This window comes from Trichechus manatus, unplaced genomic scaffold (genome assembly GCF_000243295.1).
Source record: "Trichechus manatus latirostris isolate Lorelei unplaced genomic scaffold, TriManLat1.0 scaffold00075, whole genome shotgun sequence".
NCBI lineage: Eukaryota > Metazoa > Chordata > Mammalia > Sirenia > Trichechidae > Trichechus > Trichechus manatus.
Window position 1 is genome coordinate 911,530 of NW_004444011.1, and position 26,690 is coordinate 938,219.

At 41.2% G+C, this 26,690-nt stretch overlaps 1 protein-coding gene across 1 annotated transcript in view; it reads right to left on the reverse strand.

The window, feature by feature from the left end:
* The window catches only part of GAD2 (glutamate decarboxylase 2), a 115,386-nt gene that overhangs the window by 30,361 nt on the left and 58,335 nt on the right, over nucleotides 1-26,690 (reverse strand). Inside the window, exons 9-11 of the mRNA XM_004380525.2 lie at nucleotides 12,007-12,061; nucleotides 10,192-10,308; nucleotides 6,137-6,201 (exon numbers count right to left, since the gene is read on the reverse strand). Coding sequence (XP_004380582.1) covers nucleotides 6,137-6,201; nucleotides 10,192-10,308; nucleotides 12,007-12,061 — 237 coding nt within the window. The remainder of the gene's footprint in view (nucleotides 1-6,136; nucleotides 6,202-10,191; nucleotides 10,309-12,006; nucleotides 12,062-26,690) is intronic.

Below are 26,690 nucleotides of genomic sequence, written 5' to 3' on the forward strand. Positions count from 1 at the left end.
GTTAATGCCGTGCATTAGGGCCTCTAGCATTGATCCTATTTTTTCTTCTATGAACTTTATAGTTTTTGGCTTTATATTTAGGTCTTTGATCCAAATTGAATTAGTTTTTGTGTATGGTGTGAGGTATGGGTCCTGTTTCTTTTTTTTTGCAGATGGACATCCAGTTTTGCCAGCACCATTTGTTAAAAAGACTGTCTGTTCCCCATTTGATGGACTTTGGGCCCTTGTTTAAGATCAGGTGACCGTAGGTGGATGGATTTACATCTGGGTTCTCAATTCTGTTCCATTGGTCAGTGTATCTGTCATTGTACCAGTAGTAGGCTGTTTTGACTACTGTAGCTGTATAGTAGGTTCTGAAGTCAGGTAGTGCTAGTCCTCTAACTTTATTCTTCTTCAGTAGAGCTTTACTTATCCGGAGCTTCTTCCCTTTCCATATAAAGTTAATGATTAGTTTTTCCATCTCTTTAAAAATGTTGTTGGTATTTGGATTGGGATTGCATTGTATTTGTAAATTGCTTTGGATAGAACTGTCTTTTTCACTATGTTGAGTCTACCTATCCATGAACATGGTATGTTTTTCCATATATGTAGATCCCTTTGGGTTTCTTGCAGTAGTGTTTTGTAGTTTTCTTTGTATAGGTCTTTTACATCCCTTGTTAGATTTAATCCTAAGTATTTTATTTTTTTAGGGGTTATTGTAATGGTATTGCTTTCCTGATTTCCTTTTCATCATTCTCTTTATTGGTGTATAGGAATCCAACCGATTTTTGTATGTTTATCTTGTATCGTGCTACTCTGCTGAATCTTTCCATTAGTTCCAGTAGTTTTCTTGTGGAGTCTTTAGGGTTTTCTACGTATAGTATCATATCATCCGCAAACAAGGACAGTTTAACTTCTTCATTATCAATTTGGATGCCCCTTATTTCTTTTTCTTGCCTTATTGCTCTCCTTGCTGCATGACTTTTAACAAGTTACTTAATCTCTCTGTGTCTAACAGAATAGCAATAAATAGTTTGGGTAAAGTGCTTAGGACTGTGCCTGACAGACAGTAAGCATTAAACAAAGTTGGCTCTTTCTATTGATTTCAGTTCTGTCATTTACTAGCTTTGTGACATTAACCCCTCCGCATAGCAGGCTAGGACTCCCTGGGTGTTGCAAACAGTTAAGTGCTCAACTACTAGCTCAACTACTAGCCAAAAGCTTGGCAGTTCAAACCCACCCAGAGGTGCCTCAGAATACAGGCCTGGCGATCTGCTTCCAAAAGGTCACAGTCTTGAAAACCCTATGGAGTAGTTCTACTCTGCACACATGGGGCTGCCATGAGTCAGAATCTACTGATGGCAACTAACGTGGCAACAACGTAGCAGGCTGCTGCTTTCCTGTAACAATCCACTGCCATGTTCTGCTCTCAAGGCTTCGTGGCCCACATTCTATAGCTCTGTGTCTAATTAGGAGCCCTGGTGGTGCAGTGGTTTAGAACTCAGCTGCTAACTGAAAGGTCAGCAGTTCGAACCTACCAGCTGCTCCTTGGAAGCACTATGGGGCAGTTTTACTCTGTCCTATGGGGTTGCTGTAAGTTAGAATCGACTTGACGGCAGTAGGTTTTGTTTTCTGGTTTTATGTCTAATTATGGTAAAACTCAGGTTGGTCAGTAAGGAAGCCGTTTCTTTGACTGTGTATGTCTATTTCTAGGCAGTGGTCTGTTTGTTGTTTTAGAATGGAAGCTGCCAAGGCCCACAACTACGTGTCACTGAATTGTCTGTCGTGCCTCTCTCTGGAGGAGCTGCCTCCTAAAGATGCTAAAAAGCCACACAGAGTGATTTGATGAGATGGCCTTAATTTATTTGAGAAATTTTGGCAATTTGTCAAAAACAGCCTCAGGTTCCTTTTCAAAATGTTTTCTCATGGGAGTCAGTCATGTGGCTTCTGTGGTTTTCAGTAAGTTGGAGAGAAGCGAATCCCCCAGGGCTGTTATGAAGACATATTCTTGTGCCATTATTTGTACCTCAAACTCAGCAGACCCTGAATGAAGTCATTAGCCTGCCCACTCCTCATCCGTCTAAATCTATTCTTCTCTAAGTTCCGTCGCTCAGTTCTTGGAGCCATTTTCCTTTAAGCATCCAGCCCCCAAACCTCAGAGTCATCTTTGGTTCCTTCTCTTCTTCCTGCTCTCTGGATATGGTCCTTTCCAGTTCTGTTTCCCATGTCCCCTGGGTTCATCCACCCATTTCCCTGTCCACTGCTACTATGCCAGTTTACACCTTCAGCATCTCTTAACCTCCTGCACTTGCGTTTTCATAATAGCTTCTCATTAGTCCCTGGCTTCTATCTCCTCTTGAATCCAGAGTTATCTTTCCAAACCACAGATAATACCACTTTTCTTCTCAAAACCCTACTATGGCTCCTACAGTGGCAGTATGCAATCTTTTTTTCCCAACACACTTGAGTAATTTACTGCTCTCCTGTCTGTGGAGCCCTGGTGATGCAGTGGTTCACAGCTTGGCTGTCAACCAAAAGGTAGGCAGTTCGAACCCACCAACTGCTCCTTGGAAACTCTATGGGGCAGTTCTACTCTGTCTGATAGGGCCATTATAAGTCAGAATCTATTTCAATGGCAGACACCATCTGGGTTCTCCCGCTTGTAAATGGCTCACACAGCAGCGAGTCTCTGTGCAGGGATTCTCTGAACAGGGATTCATGTGATGTAAACTAGCACCCCCAGGTGATTCTGATTTGGTTCTGCAGGTAGGTCCTCAGCTGACACCCACTGGATAGGACTTTTGGACTTTCCAGTAACTTCCTAGCACCATCTGCCACTGCCCCCATTGTCCCCTGCATCCATCGGATTCTCCAGTCCAACTGGTGTAAACTTTCTCCAAGGACCTGTGTGTTTCCAAACCTCAGTGCCTCTGCTCATGACACTCATTCCGCTTGAACGCCCTTCTTTCATTTTCTGCCAGATGAAGACGCCTCACTCGTTGATGTTAAGCTCCAAGGGTGACTCCCTTAGTGAGCACTTCCTTTAATAGGCCTGTTTAGAAAGGATCATTTCTTCCTCTGTGCCCTCCAATCAGCTCACTTCTCTGTCTCCTCACCCTTTACTTCTCCCTGCCTTGAATTTTGACCCGTTGTTAATTGTCTGTCTTCTCTACTAGATTCTAAACTCCTTGAAGACAGGCTTCATGTCACATTCGTGTTTGTGCCGTCACTGTGCCCAGCACTGTGGCTGCCTCAAACAGATGTTCAGTAACTGCTAAATTGAATTTTTGAACTCCCAGCTCTCAGGGCGGTAGTGAGAACAATTCGTACAGCAGAATCTGCAATGGAAACTTTGGCTGGGCCACGAAGCCTTGAGAGCAGGAACATGGCAGTGGATTATTATAGGGAAGCAGCAGCCTGCTACGTTGTTGCCACGTTAGTTGCCATCAGCAGATTCTGACTCATGGCAGCGCCATGTGTGTAGAGTAGAACTACTCCATAGGGTTTTCAAGACTGTGACCTTTCGGAAGCAGATCGCCAGGCCTGTATTCTGAGGCACCTCTGGGTGGGTTTGAACTGCCAAGCTTTTGGCTAGTAGTTGAGCACTTAACTGTTTGCACCACCCAGGGACTCCTAGCCTGCTATGAGGAGGGGTTAAAGAAGGGCTTATTTACAATGCGCAGAAACATACTTGTATTCTGTCAGCTACGCCATCTCCAGAAATTCAGACGGGGTCAGCAAGGAAGAGAGTTGTTCTCTGAGAGTTTGGTTGGTTCCCAGAGGGGATGCTGGAAATGGCTCTCTGAGCTTGCACTATTTTGTTATGAGGACAGCACTCTGGGGATCCCCTGGGACCACTGGCAAACCTCTGGATTTGGGGACAATAATTAGCCATGCATTTTCTCCACAAACGTTTTGGTTTAGAATGCTTGGGAAAATGTAATACCTTCAAGTGAGGTAAACTTTTTTTCCTAAACTTGGGCCTACTCACATTATGCCCCAGGAGCTTCCATTGGTCCTACAACCTTATTCAGCAAAGTAAGTGAGCCTCTTGCTAATAAGTTGATAAGATGGATACTCGCAGGTACATGGGTGGTTAAGGGGGTTCTGCACAAGCAGAAGACTGGGAGTCTCCTCATTGTGTGGACTTCATATTTGGCTATTCCATCTAGCAAGTTAAATTATGATACAGTTTCAGGAATTGTGGCAACGAGAGGACTCTGTGTTCCATGATGAATGTTCTGAGCTTTGCTCTCAAATAATAGTCTTTAGTACAAAAGCAGGTGGGTGTTTATTTTTCTGAGACCCAGGATAGGTAATTTATGAGTTTTCAAGTAACTATTGGTGGAGGGTGAGCCGTGGCTTTCAACAGTTGGAGCCATAAATGACATTAAAAGTAGAATAACAGACGCGCATTTTTTTGTGCCAGTCAGAAAGAAACTCAAAGACAAGAACATGCTATGTGCGGGGCCCTCTCTCAAAAGCATAGTAACTTAATTCTTGTCCTGCCCTGTAGACTCTCTGGGTGTGAGAGCGGGCCTGGGATCTGTCCCTGGCTGCCTTGCATGGCCAGTGCTGACAGTTGTGTCACTAGGGTTGGTGTCACCTACTGTGGTAACTCATGTGTCACCTCCCCAATACTAATTACCACAATATTGTAGCTAAAACACCAGAAAATTTGATAAAAATCAGTGACTATAAAAACACCAGCAGCAATGAAAACAACAGCGCGTGGAGACAAAACCACGTGATTTGAAGTGTTGTTGTAATTGGATAATAATGACAGCTCTGACCTGAGTGCATTAGAAGGTTCAAAAAGTAAATTAGCATAGAGTTTTAGCCTTCTATTGATAGAGTCCTGATGGTGCAGTGGTTAAGAGCTTGGCAGTTCAAATCCACCACCTGCCATTTGGAAACCCTATGGGGCAGTTCTATAGGGTTGGTATGAGTCGAAATTGACTCAACAGCAATGGATTTGGTTTTTTGGTTTAAGTATATTGATACATGTAACCTGGGCTTACAAAAAAAAATTTTTTTTTGTTATAACTAACTACAGGGATAGTTTTATAAAAAATAATAAATTTCTGCTGAAACATTGCACAAAAATTTTATAGACAGTCATTTTGGTGTCACCCCCTCTGACAGGGTCACCCGGTACAGTCTATAGCCCTGTGCCACCCTAGTGACACCACTGCTGATAGATGCTCCCCAGCTTCATTAGCCTCTTTCCATGTCCTGGAATAGGTATTATGCCAAGACATCTCAGGGCAGAGCCAGTGGGAAAACTTTTCCTGAGCAGCATCTGGCAGGGTATGTTGGGCATTTGGCAGCCTCGGATGGATTCAGGGTTTCTCAGATGCCTTGAGTGTCAGAGCTCACACTGCCTGCCATCATGTGATGGGGGAACTGGGAACTCTGAGCTCCACTTGTACATGGTCCAGGCCAAAGTCTGAGGTGGATTTTGTATTCTGTACTTTTTGGGTTTTTTTTCCCCTTTGGATCTAAATATGCCTTGTGCTTTGTGTGGGGTGTGTGTGTGTGTGTGTGTTGCAGCTTAACAGTTTACAGCTTAGACTCTGAATGAAAGGTGCTTTGCAACATCAATCACAGTTACGTCAGAAAAAAATTATCATAAGAATAAAACCATGAGATGGTGTTATCATGAGTATGTCTTGCTTTAAGTAAACCAGCCATATCAAACCCAAACTTTTGACATTAATAAATTATCATGTGCTTATTTGCTTTGCAAAATTATTTTTTGGTTTTTATAAAAGCAGTGGGTATTTTCCTGTAGTGGAACATGAAAGCTATAGACCTTCTACCTAGAAAAATGCAGACTGTCTACCAGCTGTAAACAATTATGGTGGCTGGGTCAGAGGCCCCCAAAAAGTCATTCCTGAATCCTCCAGTGAACCATGGGCCCCAGGTAAGAATATATATTTGAGAGCCATTTTGCCTGGGTCACTTGATATGGGATTTGATTTCTTTTTGTTGTTTACAAATAATGAAGAGTGTAATGATCACACAAGGCAATGCACACAAGCACTGCACAAAGTGGGCTAACTTGTATTCTAAGAGTCCCTGGAAAGTGAGTGGAAATTTGCTTTTCATATTTAGCTTTCACACTTTACACTGTTAAGAAGAAAAATGTGTGTACCTCTCCACGCCGCTCAGTTTCCATTTGTGTTTCTGGGATACCAGTAATCCTCCTCCCCAAGCTGCCTGAAAAAGGAAGATCATACAAGGAAAAAGGTAGCAGTTTTCCACTGACTAGATTTCTATCGTTTGGTGTCTTCTAGAACAGACAGTGTCTTGCAGGTTGAAAATTATTTCCTTGACCCTAGGCTACCTTCTACTAGCATCAGAACTCCAAAGTTTAAATTTATATCCATCCCACATTTATATGAGCGTAAGGAGCCAAATTTGGAGCACATTTCAGTCTACAAAAGAAAGAGACAATCTTCCCCCTCAACTCACCACTACCACCATTAGTCCCAGTAATGTTCATGTTTTCAGAGTAAGAAACCTTATATTCCCCACAGTTAAGGGTAGAGAAGATGGACTAGGGACCCATTAAACAGCTTCCAAGTGGCAAGGAAAACCTTTTTGAGAAGTCTGGATGATTCCAGAGGGAGAGACCAGCTTAACAATCTTATTTTACTGATGTGTAATGTTGGAAAAGATAATTTCCCTGCCCAAGAAAAGCAAACAGGAAAGATTCGTACTAGTCAAGTAGTTGAGGTATTAGAACATGCCCTTTAAAAATTTGTACTCAAGTTGGGTGGGGCAGGACCAAGATGGTGGAGTAGTCAGATGCTTCCGGTGGTCCTTCTTCCAACAAAGACCCAAAAAAACAAGTGCATCGATTACATATGACAATCTAGGAGCCCTGAACATCAAAGGCAAAGTTGAGGAATTGGACTGAGTGGCAGGGAGACAGAGAGACAGTTTGGAAGCTGCGAGGAGTTGCCAGAACTGACCCGGTGGGAGCCAGAGCCCTTCAGCCCAGATCAGCTCGGGATGCGCAGTGAAGCAGGCAAGCAGCAGTGCTCAGGAGGTGTTTTCCACATCTGGAGAGACCCAGCAGCAGAGAGTCTACTCAGCCATCCAGAACCAGTGAGAAGCAGCCCTCGATTGGCAAAAGATAAGTACTTGTGTCTGGCCCACCTCGCGGATCAAAAACATTCCCCTTAGGGAAAAAGCTCTCTCCCATTTACTTCCCCACTCCCTGCTCTGCACTGGGTCCAGGACATCTTCAGCAATTGCTGAGTCCCCTGGGCTGGAAACAGGACCCGTCATGCACCCTCAGCCATTCTCTCGGCCTTAGAGAGGGAACAAATTAACAAACGGGTAAAAAATAATCTGTCGGCTTCCCTAAGCCAGGAATTCTGGGTAGGCACAGTTCCTTTGCCTAGGCACAGGCATAAGGGATCCATGGACTTTGAGTGCCTTTCCCCATGCATATACTTGTGTGGGCCCATTTCAACAGTGTAGGTCCTCATTACCACAGTACAACAGGGTATATACCTGAAGTCTAACTTCAACTGTTTCAGCTGTAAAGTGGCAGGTTCGTGACATTTGACACTGCTCTGCCCATTAAGCAAGGTCTTCACCTACCCACATCAGGGGCCTGAGGACTGGTGGCTCCACCCATGCCACCTAGCCACCTGCAACAGGGGCCCAAGAATAAGAGGTGCCCCCCAGTCCTTATAGCCAACAGCATTGGGTGCTCATAGTCTGGCTGAAAAACCCACCCATGTAGGCACTCTAAGGAAGAGGGACACGCTTTCCTCCCAGGCACTTCGGGGTGGCCGTTGGCCCCTTGCCTTGCTTAGTGTGTCCCCTTGCTACAGCCAGCTGCCTGTGCCTACACCAGTCACCCATGCCTATCTAGGACTGTAGGTGAGAGCCTGAACCACACACTTGGTGGCCAACTACCAGGACACCTGAGCTGAATCCATACAGGAGGAGTGGGTGGACTCCTGGGCTCACATACTTAGTGGCAGTTCTGGCCACCTGGTGGCAGGACGTTGGAGCTTCAGGGGCGCCGGTGACCAGGCTAGCTCACACTAGCAGCCTATTTGAGCATATCAAAACAAAACAAAACAAGCATCTAGGACACAGTAAGCAAACATAAAATAAATATAATAACTTATTGATGGCTCGGAGACAACAGTCAATATCAAATCACATAAAGAGGCAGACCATGATCTCTTCCTGAAGCTCCCAAAATAAAATATCTAGAAATTTTCCAGAGGAAGAAAATTTTTTGGAATTACCAGAGGCAGAATACAGAAGATTAACATACAGAACTCTTCAAGACATCAGGAAGGAAATTAGGCAAAACGAAGACCTCGCAATAGAGGAACTTAAGAAGATTAGAGAAGAGCATAATGACAAATGTAACAGGCTGCAAGAATCCACAGAGAGACAGCAATCAGCAATCCGGGAGATTAACAATAAAATGTCAGGATTAGACAACTCAGTAGAAAGTCATAGGAGCAGAACTGAGGCAATGGAAGTCAGAATTAGTGAGATTGAAGATAAAGTACTTGACACCAACTTATTTGAAGAAAAATCTGTACTCAAGTAGTAATCTCCTTTGCAAATAGGATGTTAAGATGGTGACTAATTTTAAAATGTTGACATTCCTTACTCTGTGTTGGAAAATAATCCTGGGCTATTTTTAAAAGAAAAAAAACTGTTACGGTGTAATCGTGTGTTTTCTTTGTTGTAATTTCAATTCTTTTACACTTTGAAAAATTATCTAGTTTTCAAGATGTGTAATATTTTAAGATTATTCTAATTTAATTATAGAATGTATAAATATTAAACATTAAAGCTAATAAAAATAAGTGGTAAATTTGGTATGTTTCAAACAAAAGGTAAACCAATCAGTTAAAAGATTCCCCAGCTCTAATTTAAGTAGGAAGCTTTGGGGAGAGATCACAGCATCTGCTGGCATAGGACACACGGACATTCTTATTTTTCATGTTGTTAGGGTAATCAACTTCTCGAATCAGCTCGCAAGATTTAGTAGGCTTTCCAGTTCTAAAACCTAGGTCACTGATGGTAGTTGAGTTGTACTACCCTTTGGGTCCTCGGTGCTTTTGTGTGTAAAATGAAGGGGTGTCTTGTAGCCTAATGAACAACTCACACTGTTAATCAGGAAAGGAAAAGAAGATAGGTAATTGCTATGTAGGATAACTCTGGAATAATGGAAATTTACCTAGATTATCCTGCAGAAGTTTTCTGCTTCTAGAGCAGGGAATTAATTTGGCCTGAGTACTTATTATAAAGTTGAAATGATCTAAGCCAGTGCTACTCAAAGTGCTAGCCCACAACAACATAAAGATCTTGCACCAAAATGTAAATCAGTTTATGGCTTCTTTTGCTGAGAAAGTCTTGCAACAACAACAAAAAAAAAGTCAGCTAAACCAAACACTGTGCTTAGTGATGGCTTGGCACAGCTCCTTATCCCATCATAGATTATTAACAGCTTGCAGATGGCAGCTGATCTTTGAAACACTTGGAGTAATACTGATCTAAACTTAAATCCATTTAATTCATTCTTCTAAAAATTGACATATTTTTTCATTTGAAAATGTTTTGGTGGGCACACTTCCATTATTTTTTAGTGTGACTAAGCCTGGAGTCAAAACATCTCCAATATAATTTATCTTCTTAGCTGATTAAGCTCATTGATGATCAGAAATTTGGTACAGATTTCCTAGTAAGCTGTCATGCCTGCTTTCCTCCTTAAACATATGAATACCTAACTTGAGCCTGAGACTTTTATCTTGCAGGTTTCCTACATAAATGCATCATCTTTTTACTCTTTTGATCATTCTTGCAAGAAAGTAATACCTGCAAGTGTGTGAATGTGTGTATATGTAGGCTGTGTTCCTTCATGAATGTTTATGGCTCAGTGAGTTGAAAAGTAAGTGCACAGCTCATGCACTGGTCATAGAAATAAAAATATCATCATGTTGGGGACATTAAGGCATAATCAGTCTCCAGCTGCTTCCTATGAATGCTGTGTACTGTGTTGAGTTGTGTGCTACTTTGCCTCTGCAATCCTTAAAAGCTTAAATGTTACCATTCTGAAAAATAAGCTGATAAAGGGAAAAAGAAAAAAAAAAATCCTTCTATGAGTCTCAGATGAAAATGAGCAAGAACATTTTAATGGCCAGCCCGTAGTGGGATACTTACATCCACATGCATCCAGATCTTATATTTTTTGCAAATGTCAGCAATAGCTAAGAGGGGATCAAACGCTCCATACACAGTGGTTCCAGCAGTGGCACTCACAAGGAAAGGAACAAATCCCTAGACAAAGGAGAAAACCCCCAAAAATGTAAAACAGTGGTTCAAGGATTCTTTTAAAAATCTGATGAAAACAATGGAAATTCTCCTCCTATCATATGCATCTGCGTTTTTGAAACTATCAGAAAATTTATTGATACCCTAGGACTTGGTAGGTCCCTATGTGGTGCAAATAGTTGGTGTGCAACTACTAACCTAAAGGTTGGCGGTTTGAACCCACCCAGAGGTATTACGGAAAAAAGCCTTGGTGATCTGCTTCCTTAAGATTACAGCCAAGAAAACCCTATGGGACAGTTCTACTCTGTAACACATGGGGATGCCATGAGTCTGAATCAACTTGACGGCACAATGGTTTGGTTTTTGGTCTTGGAGCCTGGTAGAATCTGTGCTCACTTTCCAGAACCTGTTTTCTCTGGCCCATTCTGGTGGCCTTGCCAGTTGCCTTATGGGAATAGACACTAGGGTTCTCAGAAGAGGCTGTGCCAACCATAAAAGTGAGTAAACTTTGTGGTGCCCACCATCATTTATATATTCTGGGTAGATTTCCTGGCCTTTTTTTTTTTTTCTTTGTAAACTTTCTAGTCCTCCTTATTCACAACAGAGAATCTGAGCTTAATAACCCCCCTAGAATGAACCAGCAAGGGAACAAAAACAAAGAACTCTGATCAACCCATTGTTCTTCTTTGGAAAATCCTCTGATAATTTATTTGGAGTCTTAGAGGTGAGGGTTCATATGGGGCTACATAATTAGCCATGGCTTTTTCCTTCTAAGTAGTCCTCAGTCTGTTTTGTCATGGCTAAATGAAAATTGATTGAAATAATAGGCTGCCGCTGAGGGCTCCGAAAGAAGGCAGAATTCCACAAATAAGATGAATATGGTAATGGCATGACTCGGAATGCAACGTGGTGATGTTACGGCATGAGTCTTTAGGTGGCAGCAAAGGTTTAATCTTGTGGTTTATTTTACTAGCAGTAGTTCTAGTCTAAGAACCAGGGAAATTTTCTCCTTTGTAGAAAAATGGCATATGGAAATAAATAATTATTCCTGAGCTTATAATAATAAAATGTATGTGTTATGCCATTGAAGCAGGAACTGTAGGTTATATCTACCAAAAGTTAAACTAGGAGAGTTCTAAAAACAAACTCTGGCTTGTGAGACATCGGGGGATGTAAATGAGTTCCTAGAGCTTTGTGGGAATCTTTGACAGGTTTTCAGAAGTTGTTACTTAGAAAAAGAGTTCTAAATTGCTTCCTGCAAAATAAGATATTTGGACAGCCAATCATATCAGCATGCATCTAGGCAGGAAAAGCTGGTCCCTTTTAAAAAATTATACATCTCTGACTCACAAACTGCATTAGCATACTTGCCACTTGTGAAAATTATCTTTCAAAACGCGTGTCTGTTTAATGTTAACCCTCAACACATCAGGAAGACAAATGCTTTGGAAACTCTTACAATATCTTACAATTAGCAGCTTAGACCTTTCCAAAGCAGAGCCTGTAACTAAGAGAAATAAATAATGATAGGATGAAAAACTCCATGTTCTCCTGAAAGGTGGGAGGTGAAGGTTTGTATGCTATTTTTAAAATGAAACGAAAGTGTGCTTCTCTACTGGCTGGAAATAGAAGTATGTACTCCCAGCTCGTTATGGCTAGATAAAGCCCTTCTTCCTCCCCCTCCCCACCCCAACACACACTTACGTTTTGTTTGGCTTCAAGGATCCTTCTTTCAAGATCAGATGGGATCATTTTCCCTCTAAAAGAAAAAATAAATATAGTTTTGTTTTGAATAATTTACTCTGTTGCCTTTGCAACATAAGCAGCCACATGAGAGTAAAAGTCCAACCCTAAACAGTTGACAATAATGATCAGTTAAAGCAACTCCTTGGCTATTTCCAGCAAGAAATGTATTCACCTCCCTAAACTATGCTTGGCTATAATCTATGGCACGTTTATGTGACTCCTAACCACACTGTGTTATCTTGTTGAACAGCCACAATGTCCCTCTACTTTGCTCAGAGCCTACTTTTTAAGTCATCAGCTTAATTTCATTAAAATAAGCCTGATTTGGAGCAAGACAGTTGGCAATGAAAAGGAGAGTACAGGTCTGTATTCCAGGTCTTCTAATGAATAGAACTGCAATTTCACATATAGACAAAAAGCCAAGACGAGAGTAATCCATTCGGCCACCCTGATCTTGAAGCATCTGAATGAAAATACTAAGTCAAAAAGCTATCTAATTACATCCCAAGGGCTAAAAACACAAAGCAGGCCAAGAACTCATGAGCTCAGACTCAAACAGTTAGATAGACAGGCATCCTAAAAAGAAATATCCTTTCATGCCCCAAATGTTTCTTTCTTAAAATAAAAACACAGATGACCCCTTGCTTACATTAAAACCCTTGTTAGATGTTGTTGTTAGTTGCCATGGAGTCAGCCGTAACTCATGGCAACCCTATGCACAAGAGAATGAAATATTGCCCCATCCTGTGTCATCCTCATCATAGCCAGGATGCTGAAATCCGCTTTTTGGTTTTATATGTATTTTGAGTGCCTTTCCACCTAGGGAGCTCATGTTTCAGCACTCTATCTGATAGTATTCTGTTGTGATCTGTAGAGTTTTCACTGGCTATTTTTTGGAAGTAGATCACCCAGCCTTTCTTCCTAGACTGTCTCAGTCTGGAAGCTCCACTGAAGCGTGTCCACCATGGGTGACTCTGCTGGTATTTGAAATACCAGTGGCATAATAGTTTCCAGTGTCATGGTAACATGAAAGCTGTCACAGTATGGCAAACTGACAGGTGTTGGACTATTATAATAATCAGAGATACTAATTTCTACCAGAAACAATTGTTGTATGTAGAAGAGTAGCCAATTAATACTACTAGATATGTGACCTTTGTCAAGTTACTTAATTTCCCTGTGCCTATTTTCCCTGGAAAAAAGGGATAATAATACTACTTATATAGTTATTATGAGGGTTAAATGCATTAATAATGCAAATAAATGCAAAATGACTTAAAAAGTGCTTGGTATATGGTAAGCACTCAATATATGTTGGATTTCATTGTTGAGATTGTTATTAGACATTGTGACATAATATTCTTATCCTAAGATTTTGGGAAAAACAGGCAAAGGATAGACAGGGTAGTTGAATGGTGCTGGTTGTTGTTGTTAGTTGCTGTTGAGTCAATTCAGACTCATGGCAATCCCATGTGTGCTCTATAGGGTTTTCAAGGCTGTGACTTTTCGGAAGCAGATCACCTGGCCTGTCTTCCAAGATGCCTCTGGGTGGGTTCTGTCAACTTTTTAGCTAGTAGTCCAGTGCTTAACCATTTGTGTCACCCAGTGAAAAAGTCTTTAAACCAAAATAGCTCTCTTACAGTAAAAAGATCAGTGTTTGCCAGGGGTTCAGCAGGAGAGGGGAAATGACGACTAGGTGGAGGATAGGGCATTTTTAGGACAGATACTGTAATAGTGGACACATGACATTATGTATTTGTCAAAACCCATAGGACTGTACAACAAAAAGAGTGAACCTTAATGTGAACTGTGGACTTTAGTTAATAATAATGTATCAGTATGGGTTTATCAGTTGTTAACAAATGTACCACACTAATGCAAGTTGTTAATAATAGGAGAAACCGTGTGCTAGGAGAGGGCATGTGGGAACTCTGCTTTCTGTGCAATTTTTCTGTAAACCTAAAACCACTCTAAAAAAGAAAGTGTCTTATGAAAAAAAGGAATAGCTTTCATGTAGGTTGCTAAATGGGCTAAACTATTTTTATCAGGGTCATTGATCTAAGTTTTCAAACGGCAATTTGGGAAAATAAATTATGTGGGAGGAGGCTGTCACCATAAGCGGTTGGGGGATGCTGGCATTCAGTGAGCAATGAGTGGGGTTCTGATATCTGAGTCACCAACACAACAGAAGATTTATCCCTGTGATTCTAGACACACACAGAGCAAGCACTGGGCTACCTCACTACATCTGTTAGGGCAGTCTTGCCTAAGCTTTTACATATTGAGATATATGTTACTTTATTAAAAATTACTTTTCCAACATTCCTACATTTTTTGTAGCTTGGACATTATGTATTGAGTAGGTAAGTTATATTTTGTATGATTTTCATTTCAGGCTAATAAAGGAGGTGTTACAAAATAGTTGTAATATAAAACAGACATTAGGTCTTGTGATGGTTGAGATTGTGTGTCAACTTGGCTGGGCCATGATCAGTGTTTTAATGTAATCACTCCCACGATTGAATATATTGTGAGTAGCCAATCAGATGAAAGGGAGTCTCCTTGGGGGTGTGGCCTGCATCTGTGTATAAGCAGATGTTCTGGCTTTTTGCTCTCTCTGGATTTCAGCTACTTCCTGTCGTCTCATCTCCCGTTCTTGGGACCTGAGCTGTCAGCTTATCTGCTGAACCTGGGATCTGTCAGTCTGTCGATCTGCACAGCCTGTGAGTGGGAGCCCTGCCCTCCAACCTGCCGATCTTGGGCTTGCCAGCTTCTGCAGCTGTGTGACTTGGGAGAGGCCTCTACCCTGATCCACGGACTTGGGACGTTCTAGCCTCTACAATCATGTGAGCTGTTTACTTGATATAATCTCTCTCTCTATATATATATTTATATACTTTACTGTTTTTGCTTCTCTAGAGAACCCAGCCTAAGACAGGTCTCAAAGCCCTGGTTTAGGTGAAGCCATTTTCCAAAGAAAGACAGTTAAAATGCAATTACCTGGGAACAATAATGGGCAAATTACTAGTGATTAGTTTGTCAGGCCGGAATGGAAAAAAGGGCACTAAATTTAGTGCCCTACATTTAGTGCAGAAGGGTACGGACTCAGATTCAGAGCAGCTCACTGCTTGGGAACTTCAGCTGAGGTGTACCCCTCACAGGGGAGACTGTGGGAACCTTCCAGAAGGCACGGTGGTAGAAGTTGGGAAAGTTGCCCTGGAGGTCATCTCACTCCCTATATTTCTCCCAACACTTCAAAGCAATGAGTTTAGGCTATGCTACAAAACTTTGAAGGAGCCCTGGTGGAGCAGTGGTTAAGCGCTTGGCTGCTAACTGAAAGAAAGGTCAACGGTTTGAACTCACCAGCTGCTCTGTGGGAGAAAAGACCTGGCAATCTGCTCCTATAAAGATTACAGTCTTAGAAACGCTATGGGGCAGTTCTACCCTGTCCTATAGGGTTGCTGTGAGTTGGAATTGACTTGACAGAAACTGGTTATAACCTTCCTCTGGCCCTAATATAAACAAAATGTTTACATTTCAAAGAAAATTCAAGCATTTATTTTTTTAAATAAAGTTTTGAGCACATTAAAATTGCCACAGTATTTTTCGTAGGTAAATATGAAAACTGAGAAGAAGAGTTCTTAGAACTTGCTTTGAAAATCCTGAATTTTTAAGAGGATGGTACAGGCCAGGCCAGTGTTTCATTCTGTTATACATAAACTCACTCTGAGTTGGAGCTGACTCAAAGGCACCTAACAACAACAAAAACCACAAGCTAAACATCTCTGCCTTGGAGAATTTTGGGAAGACTAGCTTGACAACCACTATTTCTTCATCTAAACACATCTGAACACTTTATTAAGTGTAAGGCAATAGGGTGTCATCAGGAAGTCACAGATTAGGGCATATAATTGGCAGGGACTCAAGCTCTGGTTCTAGCCTAACCCTCTCATTTTCTAAATGAGGAAATGGGTCAAGAGAGGTGTAGTGACTACCTAAGATCAAATGGTGGGAAAGGACCAGGTTGTAACTAAATATAAAATGCCAAGCTTCTAAAACAACCTCTAAGGGGCCAAACATACAGGAAACCTATCTTGAAAGGGTAGGCTCTTTTAAGATAGAAAAAAACAAAAAAGAAAACCAAACCCAGTGCCATTGAGTCGATTCCGACTCATAGCGACCCAATAGGACACAGTAGAACTGCCCCACAGGGTTTCCAAGGCTGCAAATCTTTACAGAAGCAGGCTTCCACATCTTTCTCCCACTGAGTGGCTGGTGGGTTTGAACCACCGACCTTTCAGTTAGCAGCTGAGCTCTTAACCTCTCTCCACCATACAATTCTTTTAAGGCAATATCTGGCTTTCATGGATCAGAGGTATCATTCAAGCCTGCCTGGAAAACTAACATATGGTCTGTGCCATTTCCATACCAGTGAGTTTAGGGGCAAGGAGAAGGGAGCAGGCTCGTCAAATAATCAACTTCAAATGTTCACTTCTCTTCCTGAGTGGAAAGAGTTGGGTGTGGCTTTTGACAAGGAGGGCGTTCATCTTTCCTAGGGCATCTGTTTTCTCTAGACCCTTATTTGTTTTGTTCACTTACGAACCCAGAGCTGGGCACACTGCAGGTGGTAGATTAATATTTGTTGGAGGTGTGTGACTAGAAGGCAGAAGTTTAATCCTAGGATGACATAAATATGTTTACCTTACCTTAATGTTTGACCAGACAGCTAGTATGGGGACTTCTGAGGACAAAACCTTTTATCTTTGATAGAAATGATTGAATTGCTTTAGAACAATTGTTGTTAAAATTTAGTGTGCTTACGAGTCATCTGCGTACTTGTTTAAAATATACTGTTTGAGTCTGCTCCTAGGGATTTGATTCAGTAGGTCAGATATCAAACCAAACCAAACCAGTTGCTGTTGAGTCGATTCTGACTTATGGTGACCCCATGTGTGTCAGAGGAGAACTGTCCTCCACAGGGTTTCCAATGGCTGATTTTTTTGGAAGTAGATCGCCAGGCCTTTCTTCCGAGGTGCCTCTGGGCAGAGTTGAACTGCCAGCCTTTCAATTAGCAGCCAAGCGCTTAACCATTTGCGCCATCCAGGGAATCTTAGGTCAGTATGTTGTTGTTGGTTGCTATGGAGTTGATTCTGACAATGGTGACCCCATGTGTTACAGAGTAGAACTGCTTCATAGGATTTTCTTGGCTGTAATCTCAACCGAAACAGATCAACTGGACTTTTCTTCCGGTTTGAATCAGGCTTTATGTTAGTAGTTGAGTGCAAACGGTTTGCACCACTTAGGGACCTAGGTCTGTATAAACCAAAAACCAAACCCCTTGATGTTGAGTCAATTCCAACTCATAGCCACCCTATAGGACAAAGCAGAACTGCCTCATAGGGTTTCCAGGCTATAATCTTTATGGAAGCAGACATGGAGAGGCTGTTTGAATGCTGACCTTTTGGTGGGCAGCTGAGGGAGCGCTTAACCACTGTGCCACCAGGGCTCCTTTAGGTCTGTATAACCCATTGCTGTTGAGTTGATTCTAACTCATAGCGACCCCATGTGTGCAGAGTAGAACTGCTCCATAGGGTTTTCAAGGCTGTGACCTTTTAAAGCAGATCACCAGGCCTGTCTTCCAAGGCACCTCTTTAGGCAAGTTCAAACTGCCAACCTTTCGGCCAGCAGTCAAGCACTTAACTGTTTGGGCCACCCAAGGACTTCTTTATTGAGCCTTACTACCCTGGTGGTGAAGTGGTTAAGAGCCTTGAAGGCTGCCAACCAAAAGGTCGACAGTTCGAATCCACCAGCCACTCCTTGGAAACCCTGTGGGACAGTTCTACTCTGTCCTATAGGGTTGCTATGAGTCGGGATCGACTCGATGGCACACAACAACAACAACAAACGTGCCAACACTGTTCTAGTGCTGCGGTGCCAGGGTCAACAAAACCGTCTCTGCTGTCCAGGGCTTACAGGCTAACAAGGGAGACAAACAATACAGCAAATAAACAAATACGCATAGGAATCAGCATTGCTAACAAGCACCCTCAAGAGATTCTGGTACAGGTAGACCCAGATCCACACATTGAGAGACATTGCTTGAGGAATGGAAATTTTAGCCTAGTAGGCATTTGAACAATTGTGTAAAATACTAGCCAGTACTTATTTTCAAATGACCTCTGGTTTTGAGCCATTGTGGCTGTAAGGCAGCAAGTGGAAGGATGTGCAGCTGTGCCTGCCTGCCCATATGCTGCAGGGCGAGAGCACTGGGTGACAACAGTAGGCTCCTCTGATAACTGGAAGCTGTCTGGCCAGGCCTGGCTTTCCTGGACCAGCATCTCCTGGTGCATAGGAGGCTTTGGATGCAGATACTGCATCCTCCATGTCTGGCCTAGAAGTATTTCTGTAGCAATAACATATATCTCTAATAATTACCCATCCAGGTTTTAAGCTCACAATTGAGGAGTGACTGACGCTGTGTAATGTTGCTCTCTGTTAATTGTTGGTGTTTAAGAAAAGACTGCTACTAAAGTGAGGACTGTTGAACCTGACTGCTGCTTTTGATGTGGCTGTTTTGTACTGAAATTCCTGGTCAGCAATAACCTTTAAAAATTCATATGATGCTATGTTGCTGTTGTCTGTGCCTGCGAGTGGATTCCAACTCATAGTGACCCCATAAGACAGAGTAGAACTGCCCCATTGGGTTTCCTAGGCTGTAATCTTTACAGAAGCAGATTGCCAGGTCTTTTCTCCCACGGAGTGGCTGGTGGGTTCCAACGGCTGATCTTTTGGTTAGCAGCCAAACCTTAACCATTGTGCCACTAGGGCTCCTTCTATGATGCTATAACCCATTGCTGTCGAGTCAATTCTGACTAATAGGGACCTTATAGGACAGAGTATAATTGCCCCATAGGGTTTCCAAGGCTGTAATCTTTACTGAAGCAGACTGACAAACCTTTCTTCCACGGAGCGGCGGGTGGGTTCGAACTGCCAATCTTTCAGTTAGCATCCAAGTGCTTTAACCACTGTGCCACCAGGGCTCCTATATGATGCTATAAGGGCAGACAACTCCATAAAGTTTCCTGGACAAAATCTCACAATGCCATGTAGAGCTGCCAGGATGAAAGATGTCTTTTTTGTAGAAAGAAGGAAAAGACACTGTGGACCTTGGGCCCAGATTCATGGCTATATTTCCATGGCTCTGAAGGAGAGAGCTAACTCTCTTACAAATAGAGCACATTGCTAGAGAGTGTACACTTATAGGAAGGCACCCAGGTGGTCACATATGGGGTGCCTGAGTCATTGGTTGACTCTGGTCATTGGCCCTGCTGAAACAGTAGAGATTCTACCAGCATTTCCTAAGTGAGCAGAAAGCGTTTCTGTTCACAGAGATATATGTGCACAGAATAAAGGATGAGTCAATCTTTTCTGTTAGGAGTTGACTAATGTTACTATCACTGTTAACAGCAACACCACCAGCAGCGATAATGAATTACCAGTTTTAGAAGCAGTCATCGTACTATGATTTACTACATGATTCCTGCTCCTCTTGCCCACCCAACAAGAGTTATTATTGTTCTTACTTTGTAGATAAGGAAAATGATACTCGGAGAAGCTGCAGCTGAGTGTGATTAAAAGCTTGGAATGTGGAGACAGAATAACTGCTTTCCTGCCCCAGATCCTACACTAGCTGTGCGTACTTGAAGAATTACGTTCCTCCTTTTACTCATTTGTAAAATGACAATAATAGTACCTGCCTCACAAGATTTACATGAGGATTAAATGAGATAGTAAGTATAAAGCACTAAGTATAAAACTCTTGTCTAGCATATAGTAACCATTCAGTGCACGCTTGAAAAAAAAAAAAAGATCAGTTGGCACCAAGTCAATTCCAACTCAAGGCAACCCCATGTGTTTCAGAGTAGAGCTGTGCTCCATAGGGTTTTCAAGTTTATGACCTTTTGGAAGCAGACTGTCAAGTCTTTCTTCTGAGATGCCTCTGGGTGGGTTCTAATCAGTAACATTTTGGTTAGTAGTGGAGCAATAACCCTTACACCACCCAGGGACTCTCAGTACATATTAGATACTCTTATTGTTGTTATTAGCTATGTTGTTGTTGCTGTTAGTTGCTATCAAGTCAGTTCCAACTCATGGTGACCTCATGTGTGTACAGGAGAACAGCTCCATAGGGTTTTCAAGGCTGTGACCTTTCAGAAGCAGATTGCCAGGCCTGTCTTCTGAGATGTCTCTGGGTGAGTTTGAACCACTAACCATTCAGCTAGTAATCGAGTACTTAACTGCACCACCCAGAGACTTCTAGCTGTAGTACTAGCATTCCATGATTTGCAGGATGTCATACAGCCAGTAGGGGGCAGAGTCAGATTTCAAACCTAGAGCTATCTGACATCAGAATCCAGGCTCTTAGCACTGCCTTCTGGAAGCATTTATGGGGCTTAAACAAAATGCCCACTACCCTGACTTAACAAGCAACTTTCCAGGTTGAGTTCTAAAATTTTAATGATGCATGTGATATTTTCACTATAGTTTTCAGGAAGCTCCTGAGTAGTTCCTTGACCCCCAATTTTTATTGCTATTAGCACTGGCTAGTAAAATAAGAAAAGCATCTAACCTCCTCCGTCTTTGGATGTTATTGTTCTTTCTAGTATAACAGCCAAATGCTACAGGAGTAACAGAAACTTGCTAGTTTTTGTTTGTTCTACTAGTAGTGCTGAACAAAATTATGTCTCTAACATAGATTGCAATATAAAGATAGCAAGGAAGTTCATGGGCTCAGGTGAATTTTCCAGTTGCCCAGACTATATGATGACTTGAGAAATTACACAGACTGACTTGGGAAAAAGTTGTTGAAGGAATTCCAGAGCAGCAGTAAAAATTATCAGAGAGATTCCCCTGGGGAATAAGAGTTCTGCATGTCTTCATTGCTGTTGCAAATGTGAGTAACCTCTCTTAGGAAAGGCCCCTAAGAAAATTTAACAAAAGTCAAAACAGATAATTTAGGAAGTACTTGTATTACAAAATCTGTCTTCCCTTTGCAAAAAAAAAAAAAATTACCATAATTATAAATAGTGAATGTCCTTGGTCCCTTTAAGACATAATTTAATTTGAAAAAAGAACTTTAATTACAATTAGCCATATTTTTCTCTTTTTAAGATTTATTTTCCAACATGCACAATGTGATCATTTAGCATTATGGTCAGGATATGGGACCAGGATCTTTTTGATGATTTCTATGTATAATTCTAGTAATATTTTTTTTTCATTTACCTTCTCCAAAGCCATTTACTTAACACACACTGGCACTATGCAAACGATCCAGGAGATGTGCAACTTAAGGAGCTATTTCATATGAAGCCTCCTTATTGCTGCAGTTGGGGGCTAGTATTAGAGTGAAGTAAGTGTGTGGACAAGAAAATGTGCTGAAAATCTTTCCTCAGCCTTCCTACTCCCAAACTAGCATTCCTCCTCCCTAAACATATCTGTAGAGAGATGAAAAGAATTATGATAAGAGGTTCAGTTTACCATGTAAGACACTATGTTTGTCTATTCTAAATAACTTTTCAGTCAAGGAGGATTTCAAAACTGCAAGTAGAGAACATTAAAAATTAATGACATGAGAGGACTTCTGGGCAACATGGTGCTATAGACAGAAGCACCACACCGTCCCTCCACAGCAAAGATCCAAAAAACTAAGTCAAACAGACAAATGTCAGTCCTGAAACCCTAAGCATCAAATGAAGTGGTAAAGAACTCCACCAAGCACTGAACGGAATAAGAAACTGAAAGAGAACAGAGAGCGAGGAGAGAGATGTGCAGAGGTCCCCTATCAGCTAACACAGCACGGATCCGCCATCTTGGACTCCTATCAGAGATCAGCAAACAGGGAGTACAACAAAGCAGCTTCACGGAGCTTCCAGCAGGAGACAGAACGACCGGTAACCAGCAATATACGTCTTCCCACCCCCCACCCTTCTTCACCCCTACTCAGCCTTCTCTGCTTCCTGCAGCCTCAGTCTCTTGGCCGGGAAGCACTGGCTTCACCCTGTGCTGCTTAGATTCCACCCGCCTATACTTGCTGGCTCCCTGAGTGCCATTTGTTTGCTGCTAGTGTTGCTTTTTTCTGCTTCTTCTCATTTCTTCCTTACCTTTCACCACTTCCCTCTCCTTTCTCTCAAATACCTGGCTCTGTGTGCCATCTTTTCTTCTTCCTGAAAGGCTTTGAAACACCGCTCAACTGTGAAACTGCTTCCCACCCCACACCGCCACACTGGTGGGATTCCGGCTTTTAAAAAATTTGTTCTGTTTTGATTGGTTGGTTTGTTTTCTTTTTCTCTTCTCGGCTTGGGACCCCCTTCTAGCCAGTCAGTAGTGCACAGCTTGGGATCTACTCCCTTACTCTACGCAGATGCGCAGTGGGATCCCTGAAGATATTTCATTTTTCTTTTTTTTTGTTTTGTTTTCTTTTCCCTCTTTTTCCCTTTTTGTCTTTCTTCATTTCTCAGTTTCTCCTCTCTCTATGCTTACCTTCTCTTCCTGTCTCCTGAATACCTGACATTGTGTGTCATCTCTACCCCTTCTAGCCAGGATGCACTTCACAACCTGGGAGCAACTTCCCCAATCCTTATACCTGCACCAGTGGGATCCCTGGGGGCTCTTCTTTCTTTCTTTTTTTTCTAATTTTTATCATTCATTTTTTTCTTTTATACTTTCTTTCTTTTTGTTTTTCTCCATTTCTCAGTCTCTCATCTCTCCACTCCAAAAGCAAGCTCCCTTAGCACTCTTTTTTGTTTGTTTGCTTGTATGTTTTTGGCTCCTATTCCTCTTTCCTTTCTCTCCTCTTTCCCATACACGTCTTAGCTCCACACATTACAATCTCTCCCCTCCTTCTTGCCTACCTGCACCATGTGCTGAAGTTCACACTCCCAAGCAGCAGAGGCATGGCCTACCAGAGCCTGCCCTACATTGATTCCCGGCCCGCCCTGTTGGCCCTAGTACAAGCCACAAAAAACCCATCCCAGCAACTCCACTTCAGGTGGACCTGCTCTGCTGTATGATACCTGAGTGAATGACACTGCCCATTGGAGGAGTTGAAAAGTATCGTGCCCACAGACAAGCAAACAATAAAGAATGCACAGCCACCTGCTCAGACATAACAAAATAAAACTAAAAAGAGGACAAAACAAACAAAGCTACAATCAAAAAATGAGGAAAAAACTACTGAATGTTCCAAAGACAGAAGATAATATCAAAACATAAACAAAAACAGGAGAGGATGGTTCGAGTAGGCATCCAAAATAAAACACAAGATGACTTTCCAGGAGAAGAAAAGTCACTAGAACTAACTGATAGGGAATTCCAATCTCTAATATTCAGAACTATCCAAGAGTTCAAGCAAAAAACAGACAAAAATGAGGAAAAAATAGACAAATCCATGGAAAATACAGACAAAAAATGGAAGAATTCAAGAAAATAATACAGGAAAAAAATGCTAAAATAAATTCACAGCTAGAAATCATACAAAAATAACAATTAGAAATCCAAAAGATAAACAAGATTTCAGAAATGGACAGTGATATAGGAAAGCTGAGGAGCAGGTTTGAAATGATGGAAGACAGGATCAGCGAAATTGAAGATAAACACTTGTATACAACTCTGAGGAAAAATCAGAAAAGAGAACGAAGAAAAATGAAGAAACCCTTAGAATTTATTGGGATACAATCAAAAGCAAAAATTTGTGAGTGATCAGAGTTCCAGAACAGGAGGAGATAACAGAAAACACAGAGAGGATCACTGAAGAATGGCTGAGAGAAAACTTCCCCAATATCATGAAAGATGAAAAGCTGACCATCCAAGAAGCTTAGCGAACCCCATATAGGATAGACCCCAAAAGGAAATAACCAAGGCATATCATAATCACACTCGCTAAAACCAAAGACAAAGAATCCTGAGAGCAGCTTGAGAAAAACAAAAAGTCACATACAGAGGAGAAACAATAAGACTAAGCTCAGATTATTTGGCAGAAACCACGTAGGCAAGAAGGCAATGGGATGACGCATATAAAACCCTGAAAGAAAAAGATTGCCAGCCAAGAATAATGTATCCTGCAAAACTCTCATTCAAATATTATGGTGAAATTAGAACATTTCCAGATAAACAGAAACTAAGGGGCTATGTAAAAACCAAACCAAACTTATAAGAATTATTAAAGAGAGTCCTCGATCTGAAAACAAACAATATCAGACCACAGGCTGAATCTAGGATGCAGGATCGTACCAGCCAGATACAAACCTAGAAAATGAACTCTCACGGACTATCCAAAACCAAACGAATTACAACAGCGAAACAGAGAGGTTAATCTGTAAATGACAACAACATCAGAACAATAAAAAAGGGACTAAATGGTGTAGGTATAGAACCTTCTAATGTAGAGGAAGGCAAGGCAATACTCAGTTATAATAGACTGCTTCAAACCTAAGAAGAAAGGGTAAATTTCAAGGTAACCACAAAGAAAGTTAACAAACCTGCTCATCAATATAAAGAGGAAAAACACAAAGCCTCAGTAAACACAACCTACAAAAACAAAAGAAATGAAAGAAAATCCACAAACAAAAGGAATTCAGCATAGGGGAGGAAGAGGAACAAAGAAATTGTTAGCATCACAAAAAAAAAAAGGACTATAAAATAGGGTAAATTTCAAGGTAACCACAAAGAAAGTTAACAAACCTGCTCATCAATATAAAGAGGAAAAACACAAAGCCTCAGTAAACACAACCTACAAAAACAAAAGAAATGAAAGAAAATCCACAAACAAAAGGAATTCAGCATAGGGGAGGAAGAGGAACAAAGAAATTGTTAGCATCACAAAAAAAAAAAGGACTATAAAATTAATAAACTCACATCTATCAATAACTACACTGAATTTAAATGGCCTCAATGCACCCATAAAGACATGGAGAGTGACAGAATGGGGGGGGGGAACAGGATCCATCAATATGCTGTGTACAAGAGACACACCTTAGAAACAAAGATGTGAATTTATTTAAAATCAAAGGATGAAAAAATATACATCAAGCAAACAGCTATCAAAAAACAGCAAGAATGGCAATACTAATCTCAGATAAAATAGACTTTAAAACAAAATTCCACCATACAAGACAAAGAAGGACACTCTATAATGACTAAGGGGATGATCCATCATGAAGACATAAACATAATAAACATATATGCATCCAATGACAGGACTCCAAAATACATAAAACAAACTCTAACAGCACTCAACAGAGAAATTGACAGTTCCACAATAATAGTAGAAGACTCTAACACACCACTCTCAGTAAAGGATAGAACATCTAGAAAGAAACTCAGCAAAGATACAGAAGACCTAAAGGGCACAATCAGCCAACTTGACCTCATAGACATATAGACCAACAGCTGCAAAGTACACACTCTTTTCCAGTGCATATGGAACGTTCTCCAAAATAGACCACATCTTACGCCACAGAGCAATCCTCAACAAGATCCAAAACGCTGAGATAATACAAGGTATCTTCTCTGACCACAATGCCATCAAGGTAGAAATTAACAACAGAAAGAGCAAAGAAAAAAATCAACTACATGGAAACTGAATAACACCCTGCTTACAAACTACTGGGTAATAGAAGAAATCAGAGATGGAATCAAAAAATTCCTAGAATCAAACGACAATGAAAACACAATGTACCAAAACCTTTGGGACACAGCAAAGGCGGTCCTCAGAGGACAATTTATAGCAATAGCTGCACACATCAAAAAAGAAGAAAGGGACAAAATCAAAACATTAAATACACAACTCAAACAAATAGAAAGAGAACAGAAAAAAAAGCCCACAGCCACTAGAAGAAAGGAAATAATAAAGATCAGAGCAGAAATAAATGAAACAGAGAACAGAAAAACAATAGAAAGAATCAACAAAACCAAAAGTTGGTTATCAAAAGGATCAACAAAATCAACAAACCACTGGCCAGACTGACAAAAGAAAAACAGGAGAGGACACAAATAAAGCAAATCAAGAATGAAATGGGGGACATTACAACATACTCAACTGAAATAAAATGGATCATAAAAGAGCATTATGAAAAGCTATACTCCAGCAAATTTGAAAACCTAGAGGACATGGATGAATTTCTAGAAACACAATCCCTACCCAAACTACAGTAAAGTGATATTGAAAATCTGAACAGACTCAACAAGAGAAGAGACTGAAAAGGTAATTAAAAAAAAACTCCCAACAACAAAAAAGAGCCTTGGCCCAGATGGCTTCACTGGAGAATTCTACCAGATGTTCAGAGGAGAGCTTATACCAGTACTACTCAAACTATTTCAGAACATAGAAAAGGAAGTGACACTACTGAATTCTTTCTATGAAGCCAGCATAACCCTGATACCAAAACCAGGCAAAGACATCACAAAAAAGAAAATTACTTACCATGAATATAGATGCAAAAATTCTCAGCAAAATTCTGGCCAATAGAATTCAGCATCAAATGAAAAAAATAATACACCACGACCAAGTAGGATTCATACCAGGTATGCAAGGATGGTTCAACATTAGAAAATCAATCAATGTAATCCACCACATAAAAGGA